The sequence below is a fragment of the Tachyglossus aculeatus genome, chromosome 15 (assembly GCF_015852505.1).
Source record: "Tachyglossus aculeatus isolate mTacAcu1 chromosome 15, mTacAcu1.pri, whole genome shotgun sequence".
Lineage (NCBI taxonomy): Eukaryota > Metazoa > Chordata > Mammalia > Monotremata > Tachyglossidae > Tachyglossus > Tachyglossus aculeatus.
This window is the reverse complement of record NC_052080.1, coordinates 17,258,953-17,284,815: the sequence shown is the minus strand read 5'-3', so window position 1 is coordinate 17,284,815 and position 25,863 is coordinate 17,258,953. Positions and strand designations below refer to the sequence as shown.

The 25,863-nt window shown below is 47.7% G+C and overlaps 1 protein-coding gene across 1 annotated transcript in view; it reads left to right on the top strand.

Moving 5' to 3' along the window:
* Window positions 1-25,863, top strand: part of TBCD (tubulin folding cofactor D) — a 211,256-nt gene that overhangs the window by 25,113 nt on the left and 160,280 nt on the right. Inside the window, exons 8-12 of the mRNA XM_038757410.1 lie at window positions 11,138-11,183; window positions 13,383-13,515; window positions 17,273-17,409; window positions 19,404-19,464; window positions 20,120-20,194. Of these exons, the coding sequence (XP_038613338.1) occupies window positions 11,138-11,183; window positions 13,383-13,515; window positions 17,273-17,409; window positions 19,404-19,464; window positions 20,120-20,194 (452 nt within the window). The remainder of the gene's footprint in view (window positions 1-11,137; window positions 11,184-13,382; window positions 13,516-17,272; window positions 17,410-19,403; window positions 19,465-20,119; window positions 20,195-25,863) is intronic.

Here is a 25,863-nt window from a genome sequence, read left to right as displayed (position 1 = left end):
TGACTGTGTATTTTATCAATCCCTGGTATTTGAGTGCTTGCTAAGTGCTGAACACTCTATTGGGCGCTCGGGGTGGGGGTACGATGAAATCCCTTTCCCTCGAAGCCTGTCTCTGGACTGTCAGTAGGATCTCTTTCATTATCACCCTGCCACTTGGTCACCTTGGGCAAGTCACTTTACTTCTCCGGGCCTCAGTTTCCTCGTCTGTAAAATGGAGATTCAATACCTGTTCTCTTTCCCCCATCGGATTCCACCTATTACCATATGAGTCCCGAAGTCAGCAGATGAGTTCAGGTCTGGGAATTAGGAACACCGGCCTGGCTCTGAAACTGACTCTTGGCTCCTAGCCTTGGGCTACTCTCTGCGTCTCAGTTGCCCGAACTTTAAAAGGAGGAGGGTAATGATAATACTTACCTCACAGGGGTGTTGGGAGCATAATTAGGGTTTGAAAAAGCCATCCAGGAGAATCTCTTCGCGTTGTTGTTCCTGACAGCGTGGCTTAGTGGGTAGCGTGCAGGCCTGGGAGTCAGAAGGACATGGGTTCTAATCCTGGTTCTGCCACTTGTCCGCTGTGTGACCTTGGGCAAGTCATTTCAATTCTCTGGGCCTCAGTTTCCTCATCGGTAAAACGGGGATTTAATGCCTGTTCATGGACTGGGCGCCCCTTTTTGGGACAGGTTCTGTGTCTGATCTGAACACATCATTTCTTCCCCTGTGTTTAGCGCAGTCCTTGGCCCCTAGTTCAGGTTGAATAAATTTACCAATCGTGGTGGTCACCTTTGACAGCTGAAGGAACTGAGGCCCAGAGAAGTGAGGTCCCACACCAGACACATCCTTCCGACTCCCAGGCCCGGACTCTATTCATTAGGCTGTGCCGTGCTTAGCACTGGGGTAGATATGTGGTGATCAGGCTGGACATAGTCCCTGACCCCCTAGCTGCCCGTCCGGCAGAGAGACTCCCTTTCCCTCCACCCCCAAGACCTCCCACCTCCGTGACCTTGGACTTGCTGGGTACATGTCTCCAGGTGGCCTGAAAGGAGCATCTCCGGCCCGACCCAGTGGCTGGAAGCATCTGGTGGGGAGTGGGCCGGGTGGCCCACGTGGCGAGGATTTCTGTAGCTCGGGGAACAAGCCCCCGGGGGCCGGGGGTGAAGTGGGTTGGCCCAGGCCCTGAGAGGCCAAGCCCGGGTGGGTCGGTCGGGAAGGTTGGGAGGTGCGGCGGCTTTAGCACGATGACTGAGAAACTCGTTCTGGTTGCACCGGGCGCTGTGTTATTTTTTCCAAAACAATCCAACCGGTCCAGACTGTCGGGTGGCACTAGCTTCCCCGCCATTGGTTGGCTGGAACGGGTAGGTGGCCTACTTGCTTCTATTTAAGCCCCTCGGGGCATTTTATTGGAATTGGAGGAAGGCGTCCGGGCTTTTGCCACCCTCAAGGCGGTCAGAAAAATCCCCCCGGGAAGCAGAGTGGGTTCTAATCCCAGCCCCACCTCTTGCCTGGTGTGTGATCTTGGGCAAGCCACTTCACTTCTCTGGGCTTCAGTTCCCTCCACTGTAAAATGGGGGTTAAGGGGCTGTGCCTCCCTCTGAAGACTTTGGGACAGGGACTGTTTCCGATCTCCTTACCTTGTGTCTTTCCCAGCGCTTAGCGCACTGGTTGGCACATAGGGAGTGCTGAAGAAATCCCAGATCGTTACTGTTATCTTTGTCGCTTGCTACTGGGTGACAGGCTTCAGCTGCAGAGTGTGAAGCTTGAGGAGCCCATCCTGCTGTCTCAGAAAAACCCCTAGGACCAAATGGGGCCCTGCTTTGGCTTTGTTTTCCTCCTTCTGCCCAGTGAAGAAAACCCCCTTTTCCTATTAGTTTAATCTGCTTTTTCTCTCCAGCTGTATCCTTCCTGTATTCTCCTCCCACACAGCCTGAGAGATTCTCTGGGTGTCTCTTTCTCTGGGACTCTCTCTGCATCTCTGCATCTGTCATCGGGACTCTCTCCTTCTGGGTCTCTCTCTCTTTTTGGGTCTCTTTCTCTGGGACTCTTTCTGTGGGACTCTCTTTGGGTCTCTGCATCTGTCTTTGGGACTCTCTGGGACTCTCTTTCTCTGGGAGACTCTCTTTCTCTGGGTGTCTGCATCTCTCTCTGGGCTTCTCCCCCTGGGTCTAGCTCTCCCTGTAGGTCTATCTCTCTCTTCCTCTGGTTATGTCTCTCTGTGGGTCTCTTTCTGTCTGGGACTCTCTCTTTCTCTGGGATTCTGTCTGGGTCTCTCTGCGTCATTCTCTCCCTGTAGGTCTATCTCTCTCTCCCTCTGGGTGTTGATCTCTCTCCCCCTCTTTCTCTCTCTCTCTGGATCTATTTCCCTCTCTCCAGGTCTATCTCCTCCTCTCTCCAGATCTGTCTCCCTCTCTCTTTCTTTGGGTCTATCTCTCTGTCTCTGATTCTCTCTCCTCTCTCCTTTCTCCTCTCTCTCCCCCCCCCCCCTGTCTCTCTCTCCCCCTCCCCTCCCCCCCACAAGACCCCATCAACCTCTTTCTGATTGTCAGGGGTGAAGCAGCCTTTGGAGCCTAGCAGGAAAGCCTTTGACCCCGAGGCAGATTTTCCCTCCCCAGGTTCAGTGTCAGGGACTCAGAGTGTGTATCTGATGGAGAAGTAGAACTCTAAAGCAAACAGAAAGAAGGACTTAATCTCTTGCAACAAAGAAACAGGGTGTTAGCCCTTAGCCTGGAGTCCTGGCCAGCAGCCTGACCTCATTCTTCAGCCCTTTCCACTTGTGTGGGTGGGGGCTGCCACAGGCTCGGCCTGGGAGTTTTTGGAGCCTCTGTGCTGTCCCACAGTCCTCTCCTCCGGAAGCTGTCCCACGCCCTTTGTCAGAGGCCGGGCCTTGACCAGAGAGGGCCCATTATGGCTCCTGGCCCCCACCATTCTCACCTTCTTATTTTCTCATCTTGAGCGATTTGGCCGCCTTACATTTCAAGGAGTTAAAGGCAGGGATATGCCTGTGCTTTGTTTAAGGGCGATCTTAAAAATCTCTCCTAGGTCAGTGGAGGACTTGGAAAGATCTGTGACTCACAAAACCTTTGAGATGTCAGATCAGCCCAAACGGGTTGAATTTCAGCATGGATTTGTTTGGTTAAACTGGGATTTTATTGGGTATTTATAATTATCCTAGCGATTTTCTCAAAGTTTTGGGAGATTCCTGCTATCCAAGGGTCTAAGGTATCTTCAGGAATGGAAGCCATCACTTGTGAACGAGTTTTTATTTATTTTTTAAAATGGTATTTGATAAGCACCTACTATATGCCAAGCACTATATACTAAGCACTGGGGTAAATACAAGATAATCAGGTTCGACACAGATCGCGTCCCACAAGGGGTTCACAGTCTTAATCCCCATGAGGTAACAGGCACAGAGACGTGAGGTGACATCCCCAAATGCACACAGCAGAGGAGTGGCAGAGCCAGGTTTGGAACCGAGGTCCTCCCCACTCCCAGGCCCTGCTCTTTCCACTAGGCACCTCTGACCGTCGGTTTCCCAAGAATGCAGTCGTCGGGTATTGTTTATTTGGGCCCCGGCACTTTCTCATCATGTTCTTCGGGCTGAGTTGGGTGAGCTCAACAGGACCTGGGCGTTTCAGACCGAGATGGAAGGACAAAGTGAAATGAGTCAGTGATGTGAAGGGCCTTTGGAAAAGTCCAAGCTCTCTGAAAATTCAAGGGGATGGTCTCAGGTGATGGGATTACCCCAGATGTGCTTCAGGAGAAGGGCAGTTAGCTTACTGGGTCGGGCCCTCCTTCCATCCAGCCTGAGAGTCCCAAAACGATAGCAGGATACGTGATAATAATGATTGAGAAGCAGCCTGGCCTCGTGGAAGGAGCACAGGTCCAGGAGTTAGAAGGACCTGGGTTCTAATCTCGGGATTCATCACTTGTCTGCTGTGTTACCTTGGGCCAGTCACTTCACTGGGCCTCAGTATCTTCATCTTTATTCCCTCCTTAGACTCCGATCCCCATGTGGGACAGGAACTGAGTCCAATGTGATGGAAACATATCTTACCCCAGTGCTTAGAACGGTGTTGACACAGAGTAAGTGCTTAACAAAGGCCATCATTATTTTTTAGTAATAGTTGTGGCATTTAGGTGCTTATGTGCTAAGCACTCGTGTTGATGTTACTCACAGTTAAAGTTGAAGGAAGACCAGGTATTTAATCCCCCTTTTTCAGTTGAGGAAACTGAGGCAGTGGGATGGTAAGTACCCCTGCCCCCAGACTGTAAGCTCATTGTGGGCAGGGAATGTGTCTGTTGTTGTATTGTACTCTCCCAAGCGTGTCATACAGAGCTTTGCACATAGTAAGCACTCAATAAATATGAGTGAATACTTTGCCTAAAGGCACCTAGCAGGCAAGAGGTGGAGGTAGGATTAGCACCCAGTTCTCCTGATGTCCCGGAACTGTATGAAGTTGCCCTTTGGGACATCCGTCCTTAAAGCCCCCGACTTTCCCCTTCTACAGTCCTCAAGCAAGCAATCAATGGTACTGAGTGCTTACTGTCTGCAATGCACTGTACTAAGTATTTGGGAGAGTACACTACAAAGGAGATGGTAGACACGTTTCCTGCTTGCAGTGAATTTACAGTCCAGAGGGAGTGTCCAGTCTAGATAACAATCTAAAACTCTTGGTTTTCCTCTGGAAAACAGTTATAGTTCTCTAATCCATAATTCCACTGAAAATCCTCTCAGCTGCTCCGCCCCAAAACTAAGGAATTCCATTTGCACACCCGCCTGTTGTTTCTGTGTGCACATGGGTGAGCAAATGTTTCCTGAGCTCCCATAAAGATGCTCAGTCAAGAAACAGTGCCGTAAACTGTCTGCTTCTCTTGACAGCCGTCAGCAGCCAGGAGCCAAAGCCCGAACCAAAATTTAGCGAGCCTCCTAATCGCCCTCCAGTCCAGTGAAATCGGAGCAATGGGAAACTTGGCTGTCTGGCGATTAATCAATCAGTGGAGCGTAGTGGATGGGCCTGGGAAGCAGAAGGTCATGAGTTTTAATCGCGGTTCTGCCCCTTGTCTGTTGTGTGACCTTGGGTAAGGCACTTCCCTTCATATGTAAAATGGGGATTGAGACTGGGTGTCCCATGTAGGACAGGGACTGCGTCCAACCTAATTTGTTGGTATCCACCCCAGCGCTTAGTATGGTGCCTGGCATATAATAAGCGCCAAACAAATACTATTATTTATTGAGGGCTTACTGCATGCAGAGCCCTGTATTAAACTCTTGGGCGAGGACAGCATGACAGAGTTGGCAAACACGATCCTTGCCCACAAGGAGCTTACAGGCTAAAGGCGGAGCTCTGTACTAAGTGCTTGGGAGAGTACAATGCAGTAGAGTTGGTAGACTCGTTCCCTGCCCACAAGGGGCTGCAGCCTAGTGGAGGAAGCACTCAATAAATAGAACTGATCGATTGAGACGATCCTCCCAGGGCCATTTCTTTTGACTCCAAGAGGATGCCCCAAAATCCAGGGCCAGCAGCTGAGGTTTTTATACCGAGAGGGGGAGAGAAAAAAACAAACAAAACAGGTGCATAGCTCGAGGGCATTTTGTTGCTTTTAATCCCCGAAATGACGTGGTCCTGCAGATTGCCGTGGATGGGGAAATGGGGGTGAGGGCGAGGTCGTGGGTGGTCCCTGAACTTGAACTCTAGTCTCTGTGGTGTCTGACGAGGATGGCGTCCTAAACAGGATGGAGGAGGCCTCTCCCGTGTCATGCCTTAATCTCTTGTAGCTCTCTGTCTAGGTGTTTGCTGTGCACATCCTTTCAGGGTTTCTTTTTGGGACCCCACCAAGGCGCGAAGTCTGCCATACCAGGTTTATCTAGACTGTAAGCCCATTGCGGGTCAGGAATGTTCCTGTTGAAGTACCACTAATTGATTGATTCTACCGGAAGGCTTCTGGGGGTACCCAAAGAGTGCCTCAGTCATCCTCTTAAAAAGAAAGTCGAAAAGTATGGCATCAAAACTTTCGGGAATTTCATGACAAGCTTGAATGAGTGTGTGTGTGCGTGCATGCGTGCATCCTCACACGCGCACTTGTGTTGAGGGTACACACTAAACCGGTTGAGTTCGCCTCAGGACAAAATAAAAATTCTCCACCGTTTTAGTGCCCACACAGTATAAACTAGCTGATGGCATCCAAGCCGGTTCCTCTGTCACACCGGATTGCCGCATAGACCTCACCCGGGTTGTGGAGCCCAGGATTAGGGCAGGTTTGTCATCAGTGAAATGGCTTTGGGTCTTGGCATGCAGTCTTGTTTTTCTTAGGATTAAAGTGTCCATTTCAGACCAAGGTCCCTATTATGAAGGTGGAGGAAGGACTGGAAAAAAAAATCAGTCTTCCCCACTCCAGATCAGTGAAAATCAGTATTTCCTGCAAATGCTAGTGAATGTGTCCCACCTCCAATTTGTCAAAGCCCTCTTGGGGTTAGGAACTATTAGCTTTCAAACTCGAGATGTAGTGGAAAAGTACAAGTGGTAGATGAATAAGTGGGGATATGTTATTTTAGAAGTATTGCTCCTAAATCGGGCCTGTCCTAGCCAGAAAGCTCCCAGTATTTTGATGGTTCAAAAGGAGAAGCAATTTCATACTCCCACACCTTCTGACTCCCATGAAGACTAAGTACCCGTTGTCCCTTTCTCTTAGTCTGTGGCACAAGGACAGTGTTAGCGTGGTGTAGTGGACAGAACATGCCTTGGGTGCAGAAGGACCTGGGTTCCAATCCCAGCTCTGCCCCTTGTTTGCTGTGTGACCTTGTTTGGTCAAGTCGCTCCATTTCTCTGGGCCTCAGTTCCCTCTCCTGTAAAATAGGGATTAAGGCTGTGAGCCCTATGTGGGACGGGAACTGTCCAACCCAATTATCTTGTATCTACCCCAGTTTTAGAACAGTGCCTGGCATATAGTAATAATAATAATAATATTATTATTATTATCACCGTACCTCGTTCTCGCCTGTCCCGCCATCGACCCCCGGCCCACGTCATCCCCCGGGCCTGGAATGCCCTCCCTCTGCCCATCCGCCAAGCTAGCTCTCTTCCTCCCTTCAAGGCCCTACTGAGAGCTCACCTCCTCCAGGAGGCCTTCCCAGACTGAGCCCCTTCCTTCCTCTCCCCTTCATCCCCCTCTCCATCCCCCCATCTTACCTCCTTCCCTTCCCCACAGCACCTGTATATATGTATATATGTTTGTACATATTTATTACTCATTTATTTATTTTACTTGTACATATCTATTCCATTTATTATATTTTGTTAGTATGTTTGGTTTTGTCTCCCCCTTTTAGACTGTGAGCCCACTGTTGGGTAGGGACTGTCTGTATATGTTGCCAATTTGTACTTCCCAAGCGCTTAGTACAGTGCTCTGCACACAGTAAATGCTCAATAAATATGATTGATGATGATGATGATGATATAGTAAGCACTTAAATATCACAGTTATTATTCTATCTACCCCAGCAGGGAAGGGTGTACATTGCTTGGCACATTGTGAGCGTGCAACAAAAATATCATAATGATCAATCTGTGGGTCCACAGACAAAGCTTTGTCTCGGGGCCGGGGTGGGAGGCACAAAGTCCACAGCCACCAAGGCCCCATGTGTGATCTTCTGTTTGAGGTAGGGGCCGTAGTTGAGCAGTTGGGGCTAGTGCCAGGGTCAGTAATCCAATGCATTGCACATAGTAAGCGCTCAATAAATCCAATTGATTGATTGATGGGTGGGCTGAGCCAACCTCAGATGCACACTTTGCCCCTCTAATGCCAACCTCAGTTTCGTCTGTCTCGCCGCCTACCTCTCGCCCACATCCTAGCTCTGGCCTGGATCGCCCTCCCTCCTCACATCCGCCACACAATTCCTCTCCCCCTTCAAAACTTTACTGAAGGCACATCTCCTTCAAAAGGCCTTCCCTGACTAAGCGCTCCTCTCCCTTGTACGTCGCCCTGACTTGCTCCCTTCATTCATTCCCACTCCGCACCCCTAAGTCCCCATAGCACTGTGGTACATATCTATCATTTATTGATCTAAATTAATGTCCGTCTCCCCCTCTAGACTGTAAGCTCATTGTGGGCAGGAATTGTGTTGGTTTATTGTTGTATCGTATTCTCCGAAGAGCATAGTATAGTGCTTGGCACAAAGTAAGGGCTCAATAAATAAGATCGAGTGAATGAATAATGCTGTGACAGTCAGGCCAACCCCACAGCTGCTTTCCCTCAGCCTCTGCCAGAATGGGAGGAGGCCAGGAAACAAGCGCAACTTCCTTCACCCAGGTCGGGCCACCTTTTTCCTCCCAACCGACTTTGACGGACTTTAGGCGCGGAATTTTCCCGGCCTGGTGGGAGAAGGGATGAGCCAGTCTGAAGGAGCCAGCCAGGGAGGGAGTTGAATTCGGATCGCTTAGCGTTTTGTTTTCCACTCACTCGGCCTCCTCTCGATTCCTGTCTCCTGGGCAAGACTTAAGCTCTAGCTACCAACCATTTATTTTCCTAGCCACGCCGGGGTGTTTTCCCAGTGAGTAAGGGCGGTAGGACCAGGTTGTGGCCCGGCCGGCCGGCACTCCCTGAACGCTCGTAATTGCCATTTCCCAGCTAGCCCGAGGGGCTACTGGAGAGCCACTGAGTCACTCCATCCTGGAGCCCAACGCGCTTTCCCCACAGCACTGGTTCCTGCTTCTGCCCTCGCTCCCGGCCCAGGGCGGGAAAGGGGAGGTAAGATCTAATGTCGCAGCCTCCTGTCTTGGTCATTCAATCACATTTATTGAGTACTTACTGTGTGCAAAGCACTGTACGATGCACTTGGGAGAGTACAATACAACAGCAGACATATTCCCTGCCCACAATGAGCTTACAGTCTTTGTCCCGACCAGCGTGTTGATCAAAGGGGTCCCTGAAGGTTGTTGGCCACCATTTTGTTGTCAATTGGTAGGGTTGATTGAGCACTGACTCTGTGTAGCATAACATACTTTCCCTTAGGAAAGTACAATAGAGTTTTGCATCAAGATCTGTGCCCTCAAGAAGCGTACAATGGAATCAATGTTAGGGACTTTTATCAAGTGCTCGTTGTGGGTGGATCACTGTGTTAAGCACTTGGGAGAATACAAGAGAGTAGACACAATCCCTGTCCTCAAGGAGCTGAATGGCCTAGTGGATAGAACACGGGCCTGGGAGTCTAATTCTGGCTCCTCCACTTGTCTGCTGTTTAACCTTAGGCAAGTCACTTAACTTCTTGGTGCCTCGGTTCCCTTATCTATAAAATGGGGATTAAGACTGTGAGCTCCATGTGGGACATGGATTGTGTCCAACCTGATTACCTTGGATCTACCCCAGTGCTTAGAACAGTGCCTGGTACCTACTAAGCACTTAACAAATAACATTGAAAAAAAAAAGCACCTAGCCAGGGAGAGGGACATTAAAATAAATTACAGACGGGTGAAACAATGTATGTTCATAAGGGCTAGGAGTTGGGGTGGGGTGAATTACCGGTGTGCTTAGGGAGTGAGGACTCACGGAAGGAGGTGACACAGAAGGGAGGGGAAAAATAAGGTGGGGACATGAGAGATTAGTCAGGGAAGGCTTCCTGGAGGAGATGTGATTCTTTGAAGGGCTTTGAAGATGGGGAAAGCCATGGTCTGGGTGAGGGCATTCCAGGCAAGAGGGAGGACTTGAGCAAGGGGTAAGTGGTGACAGAGATGCCACTGAGGCATGGTGAGCTGGTTGTGTTGCAGGAGCATTGTGTGCAAGCTGGGTTGTAGTGGGAGGGGAGCAAGGACAAATAAGACGGGGAGAGGTGACTGAAGTCCTTAAAGCTGACGGAGAGGTGTTTTTGCTTGATGTGAAGTTGGATGGGCAGCCAATAGAAGTAGTTGAAGAGTAGAGAGCTTTTTTTTTTTCTTTAATGATACTATGTTCCAGGCACTGTACTAAGTGCTGGGGTAGATGCAAGCTAATCAAGTTGGACACAGTCAGTGTCCCATGTGGGGCTCACCTTAATATCCATTTTACAGATCCATTTGGCAGCACAGAGGAGCAAAATGACTTGCCCAAGATCACAGAGCAGACGAGTGGTGGAGGCGGCATTAGAACCGGGGTCCTGTGACCCCTAGGCCTGTGCTCTTTCCACTAGGCCAGGTAGAGGTTTCCAGATGTGCACGGAGCCAATCTTTAGAAAAATGACCCGGGCTGCAGAGTGAAGCGGAGACTGGCGAGGGGAGAGTCTGGAGGCAGGGAGGTCAGCGAGAAGGCTGTTGCGATAGTCGAGATGGAATATCAGATGTGTCTTTGCTTTAGGAAAAGGGGACGTGTCTTCTGCAAGACATATGCCTCATTAGGGGGTGCTTGGGCATTATTCCTTGCTGAGAGTGAGGGTCTTCCTCTCCCATGGTGGAGCTTCCTGCCCTTTGAAAACTGAGACCATTTCTTCTAGACATTCGCATTAATGTCTGTCTCCTCCTCTAGACGGAGAAGCAGTGTGACTCAGTGGCAAGAGCCCGGGCTTGGGAGTCAGAGGTCGTGGGTTCTAATCCCGCCTCCATCGCTTGTCTGTGTGACTTTGGACAAGTCACTTCACTTCTCTAGGCCTCAGTTCCCTCCTATGTAAAATGGGGATTAAGACTGAGCCCCCTGTGGGACAACCTGATCACCTTGTTCTAAGCCCCCCAGCACTTAGAACAGTGCTTTGCACATCAAAAACAAATGCCATTATTATCATTATTATTATTATTATACTGTAAACTCATCATGGGCAGGGAATGTGTCCTCTAATTCTGTTATATCATATGCTCCCAAGCGCTTAGTACAGTGATCTGCGCAATATAAGTGCTCAATAAATAGGTTTGATTACCTGATTTAGCCTGCAGCATTTAGAAGTGGGAATATTTGAAGTACAGGGAAATGAAATCAAGGAACTCGGGCCTTCCCCCTGGCTTCCTCAGAGCCTCAGTGGATGAGAGTGACTTGTCTTTTTTTATTTTTTTAAAAAGGGGTTTGGGAAGGAAGCCTTTCAGGCATTTCCCCCCAGGCACATTGTGCCAAATGATGTTAGCAATTTGTTCTCAGGGTTTGAAAAATGTATCGGTAATATTATAAAAGGAAATCTTTTCCCCTTTAGGCACAAATGTTCAAGCATGGAAAAAGAGATGACTGCTTGCCCTATGGTAAGATTAATCTTCTGAGAGTATTTCAAGTATTGGGGGACACCCCCTCCCCGACTACCTGAGGCTGTCTGGCAGTTTTGATTAGAATAGGACAGCTAACAGTTTTAAGTATTTGGAGTTTTGGGTCCTGTAGACCTTCAAGCTTTGTGTATTGAAAGTGTTTCCTGATGATTTTTGACTACAGGAACCCAGATTCAGTATTTGCAGCCCCATTATTTTAGCAGCGTAATCAAGCATTGCTTCAATGTGACAAACCTGGGATGAAAATAAACGGGAATCCCTATAACATTGAATTTAATGTGAATAGTTAATGTCTTGTTGCTGGCCTAGATTTTTCAGAGGTAACTTCTAAGACCAAATTCCAAGACCAGGAATTTTAAAAAGAGTCAGGTAATAATATGACTAATAATAATGGTAGTGGTATTTTCTTATGCCCTTACTGTATGCCAGTCACTGTTCTAAGTAGATGTTAAGATAATCAGGTTGGACACAGTCCATGTCCTACAAGGAGCTCACAGCCTAAATAGGAGGGAGAACAGGTACTGAATCCCTGTCTTACAGATGAGGAAACTGAAGTAGAGAAGTGAAGGGATTTGCCCAGGGTCATGCAGCAAGTGTCAGAGCCGGGATTAGAATGCAGGTCCTTGGACTCCCAAGCCTGTGTTCTTTCAACTATGCCACACTGCTTCTCTTGTTAGAAGGTGGCCATATGGAGGTAGGTCACTGAGTCCAGCCTGGCATTCTTTTATTTTGACCTGGTTGAGATTGAAACGGTTGAGATCCCATTAAAATTGCAAGCTCCTTGAGGGCAGGGATCATTTCGAATAGCTCTGTTGTAGTGTCCTAAGTGCTTAGTACAGAGCTCTGCACACTGTAGTAATAATAATAATGGTATTTTTGCAATGGGTGCCTATTCTCTGACAGTGGCACTAAAGGATTTCCTGGAGGATGGTCACCTTGTCTTTATTTTAAAATGATAGTATTTGTTAAGCACTTACTATGTGCCAGGCACCCTACTAAGCTCTAGGATACATACAAGCAAATCAAGTTGGACAGAGTCCCTGTCCCACATGGGGCTCACAGTCTTAATCCCCATTTTACAGTTGAGGAGACTGGGGCACAGAGAACTGAAGTGATTTACCTAAGGCCATACAGTAGACAAATGGTGGAGCTGGGATTAGAACCCAACTCCTTCGGAATTCTATCCATAAGGCCATGCTGCTGGGCTCCTAGTCCAAGGGAGGTGGTAGAATCCTCCTTTTATTCATTCATTCAGTTGTATACATTGAGTGCTTACTGTGTGCAGAGCACTGTATTAAGCGCTTAGGAGAGAACAATACAACAATAAGCAGACACATTCTCTGCCCATAGTGAGCATACAGTCTAAAGGGGGAGACAGTCATTAATATAAAGAAATGAATTACAGATGAGGAAAATAAGGCATAGGGAAATTAAGTGACTTAGCCACGGTCACAAAGTAGGTGAGTGTCAGAGCTGGGATTAAAGCCCAGTTTTCAGGACTCCAAAGCCTGTGCATTTTCCACTAGTCTTTGCTGCTTCTCCATGCTGTTCGCTCCTTCACTCTACACGGGTGCCAGGATTGAACCATTCAGAGTGCACTTCTTTGCCAGGAGTTTTGTCGGAGCTGCTATTTTGGCTCAGAGCAGCGTTGGCTTTGATTAGCTCCCTTCCTTCCCAAAAATGAGGTAGTTCTCCTTGAGAGCAAGGCATATGATGGGAATTCCAGGAAATGGGTGAAGTATTTTTTTATCCTTGATGGAGACAAAGGTGTGGTGTTGATCACTTCCAGCCTTCTGTGAGCGGGGTCTCTTCAAATTTAAGAGAGTGCAGTTGGAAGTTCCACTTAATGGTCATGGGTTCTAATCCTGCTCTGCCACTTGTCTGCTGTGTGGCCTTGCACTTAGAACAGTGCTTGACACATAGTAAGTGCTTAACAAATGCCATCATCATCATCGTTATTACTATTCTCTGTGCCTCAGTTACCTCATCTGTAGAATGGGGATTGAGATTGCGAGCCCCGTGTGGGACAGGGAACTGTGTCCATCCCTATTTGCTTGTATCCACCCCAGCACTGAGTACAGAGCCTGGCGCATAGTAAGTCCTTAACAAATACCATAATTATAATTATTAAGCATTTATGGTTTATAAAAATGTTTTTTTATTCTTTTTCTCACACAGCTTCTGTGGTACTTGCATGTCTGGATAACTGCAGACTCTCGGAGAGTAACCACACCCTTCTCCGCAAACTCGGGGTGAAACTGGTTCAGAGATTGGGCCTGACCTTTCTGAAGCCCAAGGTGGCCATATGGAGGTAGGTCACTGAGTCCAGCCTGACATTCTTTTATTTTGACCTGGTTGAGATTGAGACGGTTGAGACCCCATTAAAATTGCAGCTCCTTGAGAGCAGGGATAATGTTGAATAGCTCTGTTGTAGTGTCCTAAGTGCTTAGAACAGAGCTCTGCACACTGTAGTAATAATAATAATAATGGTATTTGTTAAGCACTTACTATGTGCCAAGCACTGTAGTAAGCTCTGGGGTGGATACAGGCAAATCAGGTTGGACACAGTCCCTGTCCCACATGGGGCTCACAATCTCAATCTGTGCTTTATTCAACTATACCATGCTGCTTCTCTAATGAGCTGTTGTACTCTCCCAAGAGCTCAGTACACAGTAAGGTTCTTAGGGCAAAGGTCTCATGTCCAGCAACTCTGTCAAACTCTGCCAAGTTTCTTGTAATCACCCCAGTGCTTAGTACAGTGCCTGGCACAGAGTAACCGCTTAACAAATGCCATAATTATCATCATTATTATTATTATTTAGTATGCAGGAAACTAAGCTCCTTGAGGGTAGGGATCCTGTCTACTAGCTCAATTATACTCTCCCAAGTGCTTAGTACAGTGATCTGCACACAGTAAGCTCCTTAGGTCATGGCTTATATCTACAACCTTGAACTATTCCAAGTGTTTAGTATGGTGCTCTGCACAGGGTAAACACTCTAAACTCTGTGATGGATTGAATGGGGCACATGGAGGTGGAGACCTGTAGAAACCAAGGCTGAATGATCTAAATAGAAATACTGAAGATAAAAATGGATGACAAGAATTTAGTCTTAGTATGATCAAGGGCTTGAAACCAATATCCTGACACAAACTCCAGGCTCCACAAATTATCCATAATTTATTTATGTATATTCTTGTCTGTCTCCCTCTCTAGACTGTAAGCTCGTTGTGGGCAGGGAACGTGTCTACCAACTCTGTTACATTATACTCTCCCAAGTACTTGGTACAGTGCTCTGCACATTGTAAGCACTCAATAAATGCAATTGATTGACATTTTTATACTTTAAAGAAACATCAGCCTAGTGGAATGAGCATAGTCCTGGGAGTCAAAGGGCTTGGGTTTGTCACCTACCTTTTATTCATTCAGTTGTATTTATTGAGTGCTGCTGGGTGTGTGACCTTGGGGAAATCACTTCTCGGTGCCTGTTACCTCATCTATAAAATGGGGATTTAAGATTGTGAGCCCCATGTTGGGGACATGGACTGTGTCCAGGCTGATGATTTTGCATCTCCCTCCAGCGCCTAATACAGTGCCTGGCTCTTAGTAGGTGCTTAATAAATACCATTAAACAAAAGTCAGCTTTGTGATTCAGGGGAGAGTCGTGCATATGTTGCAGGGTAGGAGAAAGTAAAGAATTTAATTTAACACGGGCAGCTTAGACTATGAGCCCCATGTGGGACAGGGACTGTGTGCAACCTGACTAACCTGTATCCACCCCAGCGCTTGACACAGAGTAAGTGCTTAAAAAAGAAACCAAAAACTAAATCCACTCTTCCTTGTCCCACTCAGAATACATTTTTCAGAGCCCTTTAGAATAGTGCTTGATACATAATAAGCACTTAACAGATACTATAACACCCCCCCCCCCCCCCCCCACCGAAACTAAGCGTATTCTTCCTTGTCCCACTGAGTACATTTTTCAGAGCCGTTTGGCCAAAAGTTAGTTTTACCTTTCCCCATGATTTAGCTTTACTCTGTGCCTCAGGGCAGACCCTTTTGGAGATTTCTCTTGCTGATATATGCCAGTGTTGCTCTCACAAGCGTGCACTCTCTCTCTTTCGCTCTCTTTTTTTCTCTCTCTCTCCCCTGAAGGCTCTCCCATCAGGGGACCACTTCTCTTTGTCATGCCGGTGAGAGTTTTTCCGGCTTCGAAACTCCTCTCAGTTCCTCTTGTTCAGGCCCTCTTCCCTACCGAATGAGGCTGGGGAAGAGCCAGAATCCTTTTTGTCTGGTTTGGTACAGTCAGCCTCTTCCCTGTTATTGTCTCGCCTCTTGCCTTTTTTCTTTAATGATATTTGTTATGGTATTTGTGCCAAGGACTGTACTAAGTGCTGAGGGAGAGACAAGTTAATCAGGTTGGACACAGTCCATGTCCCACATGAAGCTCACAGTCTTAATCCCCATTTCACAGATGAGGTAACTGAGGCCCAGAGAAGTGAAGTCACTTGCCCAAGGTCACACAGCAGACAAGTGGCAGAGGAGGAGGGTTTAGAACCCAGGTCCTTCCGACTCCCAGGCCATGCTTCATTCTCTAGGCCATGCTGGTTTAGTCTTCTCACTTTTAAAAATAACGAATGTGGTATTCGTTCAGCATTTACTATGGGTCAAAGATTGTAATAAGGGCTGTGGTTTGTTCTGTTATTTTCCTCAAATGCTTAGTCCAGTGATCTTGACTCAATTGACTCTAGACTGTAAGCTTGTTGTGGGCAGGAATTGTCAGTTTATCATTGTATTGTACTCTCCCAAGCACTTAGTACAGTGCTGTGCACACTGTAATCGCTCAATAAATACGATTGAATGAATGTAAGCTCTCAGTAAATATGATTGAATAGAATTAGCACTCAGGAAATATCAGGGATGGATATTTGTGGTTTTGATGGATATTATGAGTATGGTTTATGGTTGAAGGGGCAGCCAGCACATATATCAATCTATCAGTTGTATTTATTGAGCACTTACTATGTGCAGAACACCATACTAAGCAATTGGGAGAGCACAGTTCAGTGAATTAGCAAGACACATTCTAGAGGGCATATCCCATGAGATAGTCTCATCAGCTTAAGGGCTGTGTTCAAATATAAGAAGCAGCGTGGCCTAGTGGAAAAAGCATGGGCCTGGGAGTCAGAAGGACCTGAGTTCTAATCCTGGCTCTGCCACTTGTCTGCTGTGGGACTTTTGGCAAGTCACTTCACTTCTCTGGGCCTCAGTTCTCTCACCTGTAAAATGCAGATTAAGACTGTGAGCCCCATGCGAGACAGGGACTGTGTTCAACCTGGTTAGCTTAGATCTACCTCAGCGCTTAGAACTATGCCTGCCTGGCATATAGTAAGCGCTTAACAAATGCCACAATTATTATTATTATTACTAAGCGCTTGGGAGGACACAACGGAATTAGCAGATACATTCCCTACCCATAACGAGCTGACAGTCTAAAGGGGATATCCCATGGGATAAAGTCTGATCAGCCTAAGGGTTGGGTTCAAAACTGAAGAACCACCTGGTTCAGGCCTTTCTGTGTGAGTATACCCTAGAGGTCATTTGGTGTGGGCCTGACTGACTGGTCAGTCTTCAGGATGGCAGCACAGCACGGAGAAACCAGAAGGGTTGGGTGCCACCTTGAAGTCAACCACTACCGTTTTTCCTCCGACTGGCGATTCCCGGATAAACTCCTCTGCTGGACTCTTAGCTCCTGGAGGTCATTGATGATGTCCATTCATTCCATCGTGTTTAGGACAGTGCTCAGCCCATTCACTCATTCATTCAATCATATTTGTTGAGCGCTTACTGTGTGCAGATTACTGTACTAAGCGCTTGGGAGAGTACAACAGAACAGTGTAATAGATGCATTACCTGCCCACAACAAGCTCTCAGTCTAGAGTCTCAAAAGAGGTGCTCATCAAATGCTGCCAACCGATTGCTCACGGAATCGAGAGCAGGGCAGGATGGAGATCTCCTCCTTCCTGGTTCCCCCGTCACAAGTATGAATTCTGGGTCGCTTTCTTTCAGGTATCAGCGTGGTTGCCGCTCTCTATCTGCCAACCTGCAGCTCTCTGCCAAGGGCCGCGAGCCCCCTTCCTTGGACAAGGTGACCGCCAACAGCGAGGAAGACTACGATGTCCCAGAGGAAGTGGAGAATGTGATCGGTGCGTTGAGGGCCTGTTTCTGGCTGTGTGGGGTTTCTCCCGGGGACTCCCATGAGGGGAGGGTAAGACGTCCCTACCACCCACTCTTACGGAACAGGAAATAGCTGGATCTTTTATAATAATAATGATGATGATAATTATGTGGCTACCAATCAATCTGCGCATCAGGCAGAAACTCCTCACCTTGGGCTTCAAGGCTCTCCATCACCTCGCCCCCTCCTACCTCACCTCCCTTCTCTCCTTCTACTGCCCAGCCCGCACCCTCCGCTCCTCCACCACTAATCTCCTCACTGTACCTCGCTCTCGCCTGTCCCGCCATCGACCCCCGGCCCACGTCATCCCCCGGGCCTGGAATGCCCTCCCTCTGCCCATCCGCCAAGCTAGCTCTCTTCCTCCCTTCAAGGCCCTGCTGAGAGCTCACCTCCTCCAGGAGGCCTTCCCAGACTGAGCCCCTTCTTTCCTCTCCCCCTCGTCCCCCTCTCCATCCCCCCGTCTTACCTCCTTCCCTTCCCCACAGCACCTGTATATATGTATATATGGTTGTACATATTTATTACTCTATTTATTTATTTATTTATTTATTTATTTTACTTGTACATTTCTATCCTACTTATTTTATTTTGTTGGTATGTTTGGTTCTGTTCTCTGTCTCCCCCTTTTAGACTGTGAGCCCACTGTTGGGTAGGGACTGTCTCTATGTGATGCCAATTTGTACTTCCCAAGCGCTTAGTACAGTGCTCTGCACATAGTAAGCGCTCAATAAATACGATTGATTGATTGATTGATTGATGTTAATCGTGTTTATTGAGTGCTTCCTGTGTGCAGAGTCCCTTGACATCTCTGTGCCTCAGTTTCCTCACCTTCATGGTGAAGGAGAGTGGGGATTTAGAACTCACTCTATGTACTCTCTAGACTGTAAGCTCATTGTGGGCAGGAAACTTGCCAGTTATAATGTACTCTCCCAAGTGCTTGAGTGCTCTGTGTACAGTAAGCGCTCAATAAATACGATTAATTGATTACCTGTGAGTCCCATGTGAGACAAGGATGGTATCCAACCTGATTATCATGTATCTACTCCAGCCTTCCTACAGTGCTTAGCACATAGTAAGCACTTAACTAGTACTGTAATTCTAATAATAATAATAATAATAATTGTGGTATTTGTTCAACGCTTACGTGGTAAGCACTGGAGTTGAAAGAAGATAATGAAGTGAAATGAAGACCTTGTCTCACACTGGGCTTTCAGTCTCGGGGAAAGAAGAACAGATATTTAATTTCCATTTTCCAAATGAGGAAACTGAGACCCAGTGAGATGACTTACCCAAGGTCACACACAGCAGGCAAGTGGCAGAGCTGGGAATAGAACCCAGGGCTACTCTCAGCTCTGTGCTCTATCCAAGAGGCCTTGCTGCTTCTTGAAGGGAAAGGGAAGAAAGGCAGGGAAAAGAGGGTTAAAGAGGGAGAAAGAGTAAAAGGAAAGGGATGAGGGAAGCCAAGAAGAGGAGTCGGAAGGGGACAGGCAGTCTTCACAGCTGGACCTCCGCCTTTTCCTCTTCTACTGCTTGCTCCTTCCCTCTCCTCACCTTTCCCTCCTACATGTCCCACCAGTCAAATGGCAATGCAAGTTGCCTGCCATTGCTAGCCCTGCCCTCCGAAACTGGGGACAAAGCCATTAGCTTGATACTAAGTTCCATGGGGGTAAGGGTTCCACCTCCCCCTTTGACTTGACACTTGTGACTTCAGCCTCTTCAAAACCAACGTGAGGATTTTGTTTCCTTGTTGATTTCTCAAAGAAGCCCTCCCATCCCTGCTGAGGAGCCTTCAGCAGGTTTCGGGCAAGTGCGTTTTCCTGAACTTTGTGTGTTAAGTCCAGAGCAAATCAATCCACCCATGCTTACGAACCTGTTGCTAGAGATGGAAAAGCAAGAATTAGACACTGTAGAAAAATAGTTGAGAACTGGCCGTGAAATGTTCCTGTCTTGTGTTGTTTGTAGAGCAGTTGCTGGTTGGATTGAAAGACAAAGACACAGTCGTCCGGTGGTCTGCAGCCAAAGGGTAGGTTGCTTGTGGTTTTCCTCACAGGAAACAGGGGAATTCTGTGTAGCCACCATGACACACTTACCCTGATTCTCCCATGTGGAGATACAATTCCCCTGATTTGGGCGAGGTGGCCCCCAGGAGTTCACTCAGCAGATATGTGGCAGAGCAGGTATTAGAATCCAGGTCCTTTGGACTCCCGGGCCCCGTGCTTTATTCATTAGGCCACCCTGCTTTTCCTGGGCTCTCCCTTTCTCGAGGTTGGGAGTTGGTTAGTTGAGTCCTTGTCAGTCTCCTTAATAGGAAACCTGTGTGATTTTCAGATTGGAGTAAGATTTTGCCTCTCCCAGGGTAGGTTCAGAAATAAAAGTAGCCCTATCACCCCAAGATTGGGATATCCAAAGGGTATACACTCCCCCGGAAGCTGGGTAAACTGGAAACACCAGCAGCTTTGGACAAATTGGAAGCTGAAAGGTTTCCCGCTTGGTCACCAGAGGAAGCGTTAGGGATGGCAACAGGCAGAGATGGGGTCGGAAGTCGTTGGAGGGTCCAATTCCTCACCGTGACACGAGACCGCTACTGTTAAAAGATGAGCCCGGGTAGGGCTCAAAAAAGGCATCTCTAATGCTCACAGTTCAACGTCCTTATGTGAACGTTGGATCTTCTCTTGCAGGATCGGCAGACTAACCGGAAGACTTCCAAAGGAGCTGGCAGATGAAGTGGTCGTTTCTGTGTTGGATTGTTTCAGGTAAACCTTTAATCTGAAACCTCTGAAAGAGACTTGGTCTGGTACTCTTAACGGTTGGCTTTTTTTTGTAGTTGTTGACCCAGTTTCCTTAGCCCAACAGGGCAGCTTTAGTCCTGCTGTTTGCTCTCTATGGATCAGAGATGGTTGGACTTGAGATTTTTTTTTTCCTTCAAGGGGTTTCTTTAGAGATATGGCTTATGAGCCGGTCAGTGTGTTTGCCGCATTTTGGGTATGGTGTTTAAGTGCTCCTAGAAGTCTTAGCAATGCACTGAGTTTACCAATTATGATTTCCTTTCATTTTTATTTGTGTCCGTGAAAGAGTTCGGGAAGGAGTCACTAGAATCTCTGGAGGGGGAAGAGAGATTTCTAGGGCAAGGCCCTTAGGGATCCAGGATGCAGATGAATTTGAATGTGCTGATGTCTGTCAGGTGCTTTTGGATAGAGTTTTCAGAACCAGACAGTGAGCATGGAAACCCTAGGAGAAACTGGAAGCTCGTATGGGCAGAGAACGTGTGTACTCTTTTGTAGTCAGTCGATGACAGTATTTGCTAAACACTTACTATGTATCAAGCACTGTTCTAAGCACAGGAGTAGATAGAAACTAATCAGGTTGGGCACAGTCCCTGTCCCACACTGGGCTTACTGTCTTAATTTCCGTTTGACAGATGAGGTAACTGAAGATCAGAGAAGTGAAGTGACTTGCTCAAGGTCACACAGAAGTTACGTGGCCAAGCTGGGACTAGAACCCAGGTCCTCCTCACTCCCAGACCTGTGTTGTGTCCACTAGGCCATGCTGCTTCCCTACATATCTTTACATTATATAAAGCATTCTACATATAGTATACTATATATTATTCATATTAATATGTGTCACCTCCTATAAGCCAATTTGTGGGCAGGGAATTTGCCTGCCAAATTTGGTGTGTCGTACGCTCCCAAGCATTCAGTACAGTGCCCTGCGCAGAACAAGCACTTAATAAAAACCATTGATTATTAACTAGGACATAAAGAAGAGTGGGCATCCAATAAGTGTGTATTGAAGACCAAGGGAGCTCTCAAATGTCTTTACCACTCAGACAGAGTGGGAATACATTTTACCATACCACATGATTTCAGGGCAGTTGTTTGGGTCAGCAGTAGTTCATATCAACAGGTTCCAGGATAATTGGCCTAGAAAGAGTAATTGAGAGGGGTTGTGAAATCTCCTTTCTCTAAAGACCCCAAAAGTCTCCTCGGGCCCAGTAGTTTAAGGGAGGAACATGTAGACACCATGGATGTCTGAAATTTGTTGTTAATAATACATAATAATAATTGTGGAATCTGTTAAGTGCTTCCTATGTGTCAAGCACTGTGCTGAGCTCATGGGTAGACACAGGATAATCGGGGCTCATTGTCTGAGAACAAGTATTGACTCCCCATTTTTCAGATGGGGAAACTGAGGCACAGAGAAGTTGTGACTTGCCCAAGGTCACACAGCAGGTACGTGGTGGAGGCAGGATTAGAACTCAGGTCATCTGACTCTTAGGCCCGTGCTCTTTCCACTAGTCCACATTGGTTCTCAAGACTGACATCGCTCGAGGTTACCCAAACCATTGGTAGGGACCCCTAAGCTCATTCTCTAGACTGTAAACTCACTGTGGGCAGGGAATGTATCTGGTCTATTATTGTATTGTTCTCTCCCAAACAGTACAGTGCTCAACACAGAGTAAATGCTCAGTAAATAAGATTGACCGACTGACCCCCCTGAGGGTCATTTTTGCTCCTCTGACATCTGCTCTGTGGATTTTTAGTTGGAGGAATTGCCTTCCTTGAGAGGCTGTTGGGAGTCCAAACCCAAAACCTTTCTAAAGCAATATATTATCTTCATGGTTAGCTTTGCCCCAAGCCGATTCTTCTGCTGCTTCCTATAGGGGCCTGGCTTGTTGGGTGAAGCAGATGATTTAGAGAAAGCAAAGCTGAGGTAAGGTGAGAGCAGAGGAGTAAGGAGCTGAGGGGGAAGCTGAATGAAACTGTAGTAGGCCTGAGAAGGGGTAGAATTAAAGGGTCTGGAAGGACCCAGGCTTCATTCATTGTCATATTTATTGAGCACTTACTGTGTGCAGAGCACCATACTAAGCGCTTGGGAGAGTACAATACAACAATAAACAGACACATTCCCTGTGCACCGTGAGCTTACAGTCACTGCTCTCCTCCCTTCAGGGCAAAAGCAGGTGGAAAGAGCACTGGCCCCTAGTCCCTGTTCTGCCACTGGCCTGCTGGGTGGCCTCGGGCCAATCACTTAACCTCTCTGTGCCTCAGTTACCTCATGTGGAAAATAGTTCTACTAATCTCTGTCTCCCCTTGCCTCCCAGCGATTTTGTGAGGGCAAAATGAGATCATTAATGTGAAAGCACTTTGGGGAAAAATGAAAAGCACTCTGCAGAGTCAAGCTCGTTGTGATTTGGTAGTGGCGTGATGAAAAACCTCCAGAGAGATTTCACATCTTCCTTGAGTAACTCTGGCCAAGGTTTAGTCTGCACCTCTCCCTCCCTCTCTCATTCCCCCCCCACACCGCTTCTCTGTCCCCATCTCTGTCCCCCTCTCTCTCTGTCCCTCTCTCTCTCCTCTCCCCCCTTCTGTCTTCTCTGTCTCCTTCCCACTTCCCCTTTCTCCCTTTCTCTCTCCCTTTCTCTCTCCCTTTCTCTCTCCCTTTCTCTCCCCCTTTCTCTCCCCCTTTCTCTTCTCCCTTTCTCTTCTCCCTTTCTCTTCTCCCTTTCTCTTCCCCCTTTCTCTTCCCCCTTTCTCTTCCCCCTTTCTCTTCCCCCTTTCTCTTCCCCCTTTCTCTTCCCCCTTTCTCTTCCCCCTTTCTCTTCCCCCTTTCTCTTCCCCCTTTCTCTTCCCCCTTTCTCTTCCCCCTTTCTCTTCCCCCTTTCTCTCTCCCCTTTCTCTCTCCCCTTTCTCTCTCCCCTTTCTCTCTCCCCTTTCTCTCTCTCCCCTTTCTCTCTCCCCCCTTTCTCTCCCCCCTTTCTCTCCCCCCTTTCTCTCCCCCGCGTCTCTCCTCTCTCCCCCCTTTCTTCCCCTTTTCTCCCCCCCTTTTCCCCTCCTCCCCTCACTTTCTCTCCCCCTCAATCTCTCCCCCTCAGTCTCTCCCTCTCACTGTCTCTCCCACTCACTGTCTCCTCTCCCCCTCCCTCTCCCCCTCCCTCTCCCCCTCCCCACTCTCTCCCCTCCTCCTCCCTTTCCCACCCTCTGCTTCTCCCCGCTCTCTACCCCCTCGCAGTCTCTCCCCTCTCTCTCCCCCTCCTCACTCTCTCCCCCCCGCTTCTCCCCCTTTCTCCTCACTATCCCCCCACTCTCCCCCTTTTCTGCTTCTCCCCCCACCACTTCCCTCCTTCTCTTCTCCTGCACTCTCCCCGCTCATCTTCTGAGTCCCCAATGCTGCAGTGTTGTTCTTTCTGACTTTATTGGAGATGGAGTCTGGCTGCTGGGGTCCTCACTTCTGTGTGAGAATCTGTCTTGCGTCTATGGTGAATCAATCAATCAATGGTGTTTATTGCAGAGCACCTTACTAAGCATTTGGGGTGGTGATGAAGACCATGCAGTTGCCTGGACACCCTTTTTCTCTTCTTTCTCCAACCGCTCCTGAGTGCCAGTATCACTCTGCCTCCCTAAAAGTTGTTTTCTTTCATTGAGATTCTCCCCCCATGCTTCCTTGCTTTCCTTGAACCCCAAGTGTTTCCAGTTCACGGGCATTATTACCCTCCAACTTGGGCTTTCTCTTCTGAATCCCAGCCCTTTGCCCGCCCAGTTTGCAAGAATCAGGTGCCCCTTGAGGCTTCCTCTGCCTCGGAACCAAATGATGGTGTGCACTGCAGAACCCGTTTGACAGGCTGAGACTTCTGGTCGACTCGTCAGGCAACGTACTGGTTGTTCGAGTCCCAGTCAGCATGGTCCCGGGCCCCACGGCTGGAGGGAACAGCCCTGGACTTCTCCTCCCCTCCACTGGGCTCTGAAAAATCCTCGCTGGGTTGTTTCCCCCTGCCTCTTTTCCTCATTTCACCTAACTCAGAAACTTTGGAGCTAGAAGAAATTTCCTTCTTGGATCTGGTGGGGCACAGCCAATCGCTAAATTAATGCTAGTAGGAAGAATGATAACTTTTGGTATTTGTTAGGCACTTACTTTGTGCCAGGCACTGTACTCTGCGCAAGGGTATATAGAAGGAGTAGTTGTGGTAATAATTATTTGTTAATTGCTTACACTGACCTAAGCACTGGGGTAGATACAAAATAATCAGGTCGGACAAGGTCCCTTCTCCCATATGGGGCTCACAGTCTAAGTGGAGGGAGAATAGTAGGAATAGTATTAGTATTTATTAAGCGCTTACTGTGTGCAGAGCACTGTACTAAGCACCGGGAGAGAATATGCAGGTGGGAATTTGGATTGAATCTCCATTTTACAGGTGAGGAAACAAGCCCAGAAAAGTCAAGGGACTTACCCAAGCTCACACACCAGACAAGTGGCAGAGTAGGGATTAGAAACCAGATCCTCTGACTACCCCCGAGGCCTGCGTTCTAGCCATTAGACCACACTAGGTACCTACTGAGTGTATAGCAGTATACCAAGAATTTTGAAAGGTACAAAAGAAGTGGAATACACATTCTCCGCCAGTGAGCTGAATAAGAAATTGAATCGACAAAGACACATACGTATATAAATGCGTAAGGGCTCCTTATACGCTCTTCAACACTCATGTGTGTCCACTCAATTTATATTATTTGTGAATATTTTTATGCCTCCCTATTAGCATGGAAGTGAGTCACTTTGTCATTCTGTACTGTCCTCCTCCCCTTGGCCTTTGCTGTGCTATCTTTGAGCTGGAACTCCTGGGGTTCAAAAGAGAAGACAATTGATGCTGAGATGGAAGTCCAGATATTCTGCTCCAACTCAAATAGTTTTCCTCTTCTCATAATACCTTGGCTATGGAATATTGCTTTCATTTATTTTTATTAATGTCTGTCTCCCCCTCTTGACTGTAAGCTTGTTGTGGGCTGAGAACGTGTCTACCAATTCTGTACTCTAATAGTTGCATTTATTAAGTGCTTACTGCATGCAGGGCACTGTACTAAGCAATTGGGAGGGTGCAATATAACAGTATAACAGATACAGTCCATGCCCACATCGAGCTCACAGTCTAGAGGTCATGTAGAGTGACTCGGTGGAAAGAGAACGAGCTTTGGAGTCAGAGGTCACGGGTTCAAATCCCAGCTCCGCCACCTGTCACTGTGTGACTTTGGGCAAGTCACTTAACTTCTCTTTGCCTGTTACCTTATCTGTAAAATGGGGATTAAGACTGTGAGCCCCCCCATGGGACAGCCTGATCACCTTGTAACCTCCCCAGCGCTTTGCGCTTACTGTGCACATAGTAAGTGCTTAATAAATGCCATTATGATGATGATGATGATGATGTAGAAGCAGTGTGACCTTATGGACGGAGCCCGGACCTGGGAGTCCAAGGACCTGGGTTCTAATCCCAGCTCTGCCACTTGTCTGCTCTGTCACCTGCTTACAGTCTAAAGGGGAAACAGTGATGATCAAAAGCATTTATTAAGACTGTAAGCCCCTCTGGACTGTAAGCTTGTTGTGGGCAGGGAATGTGTCTACCAACTCTGTTCTATTGTCCTCTTCCAAG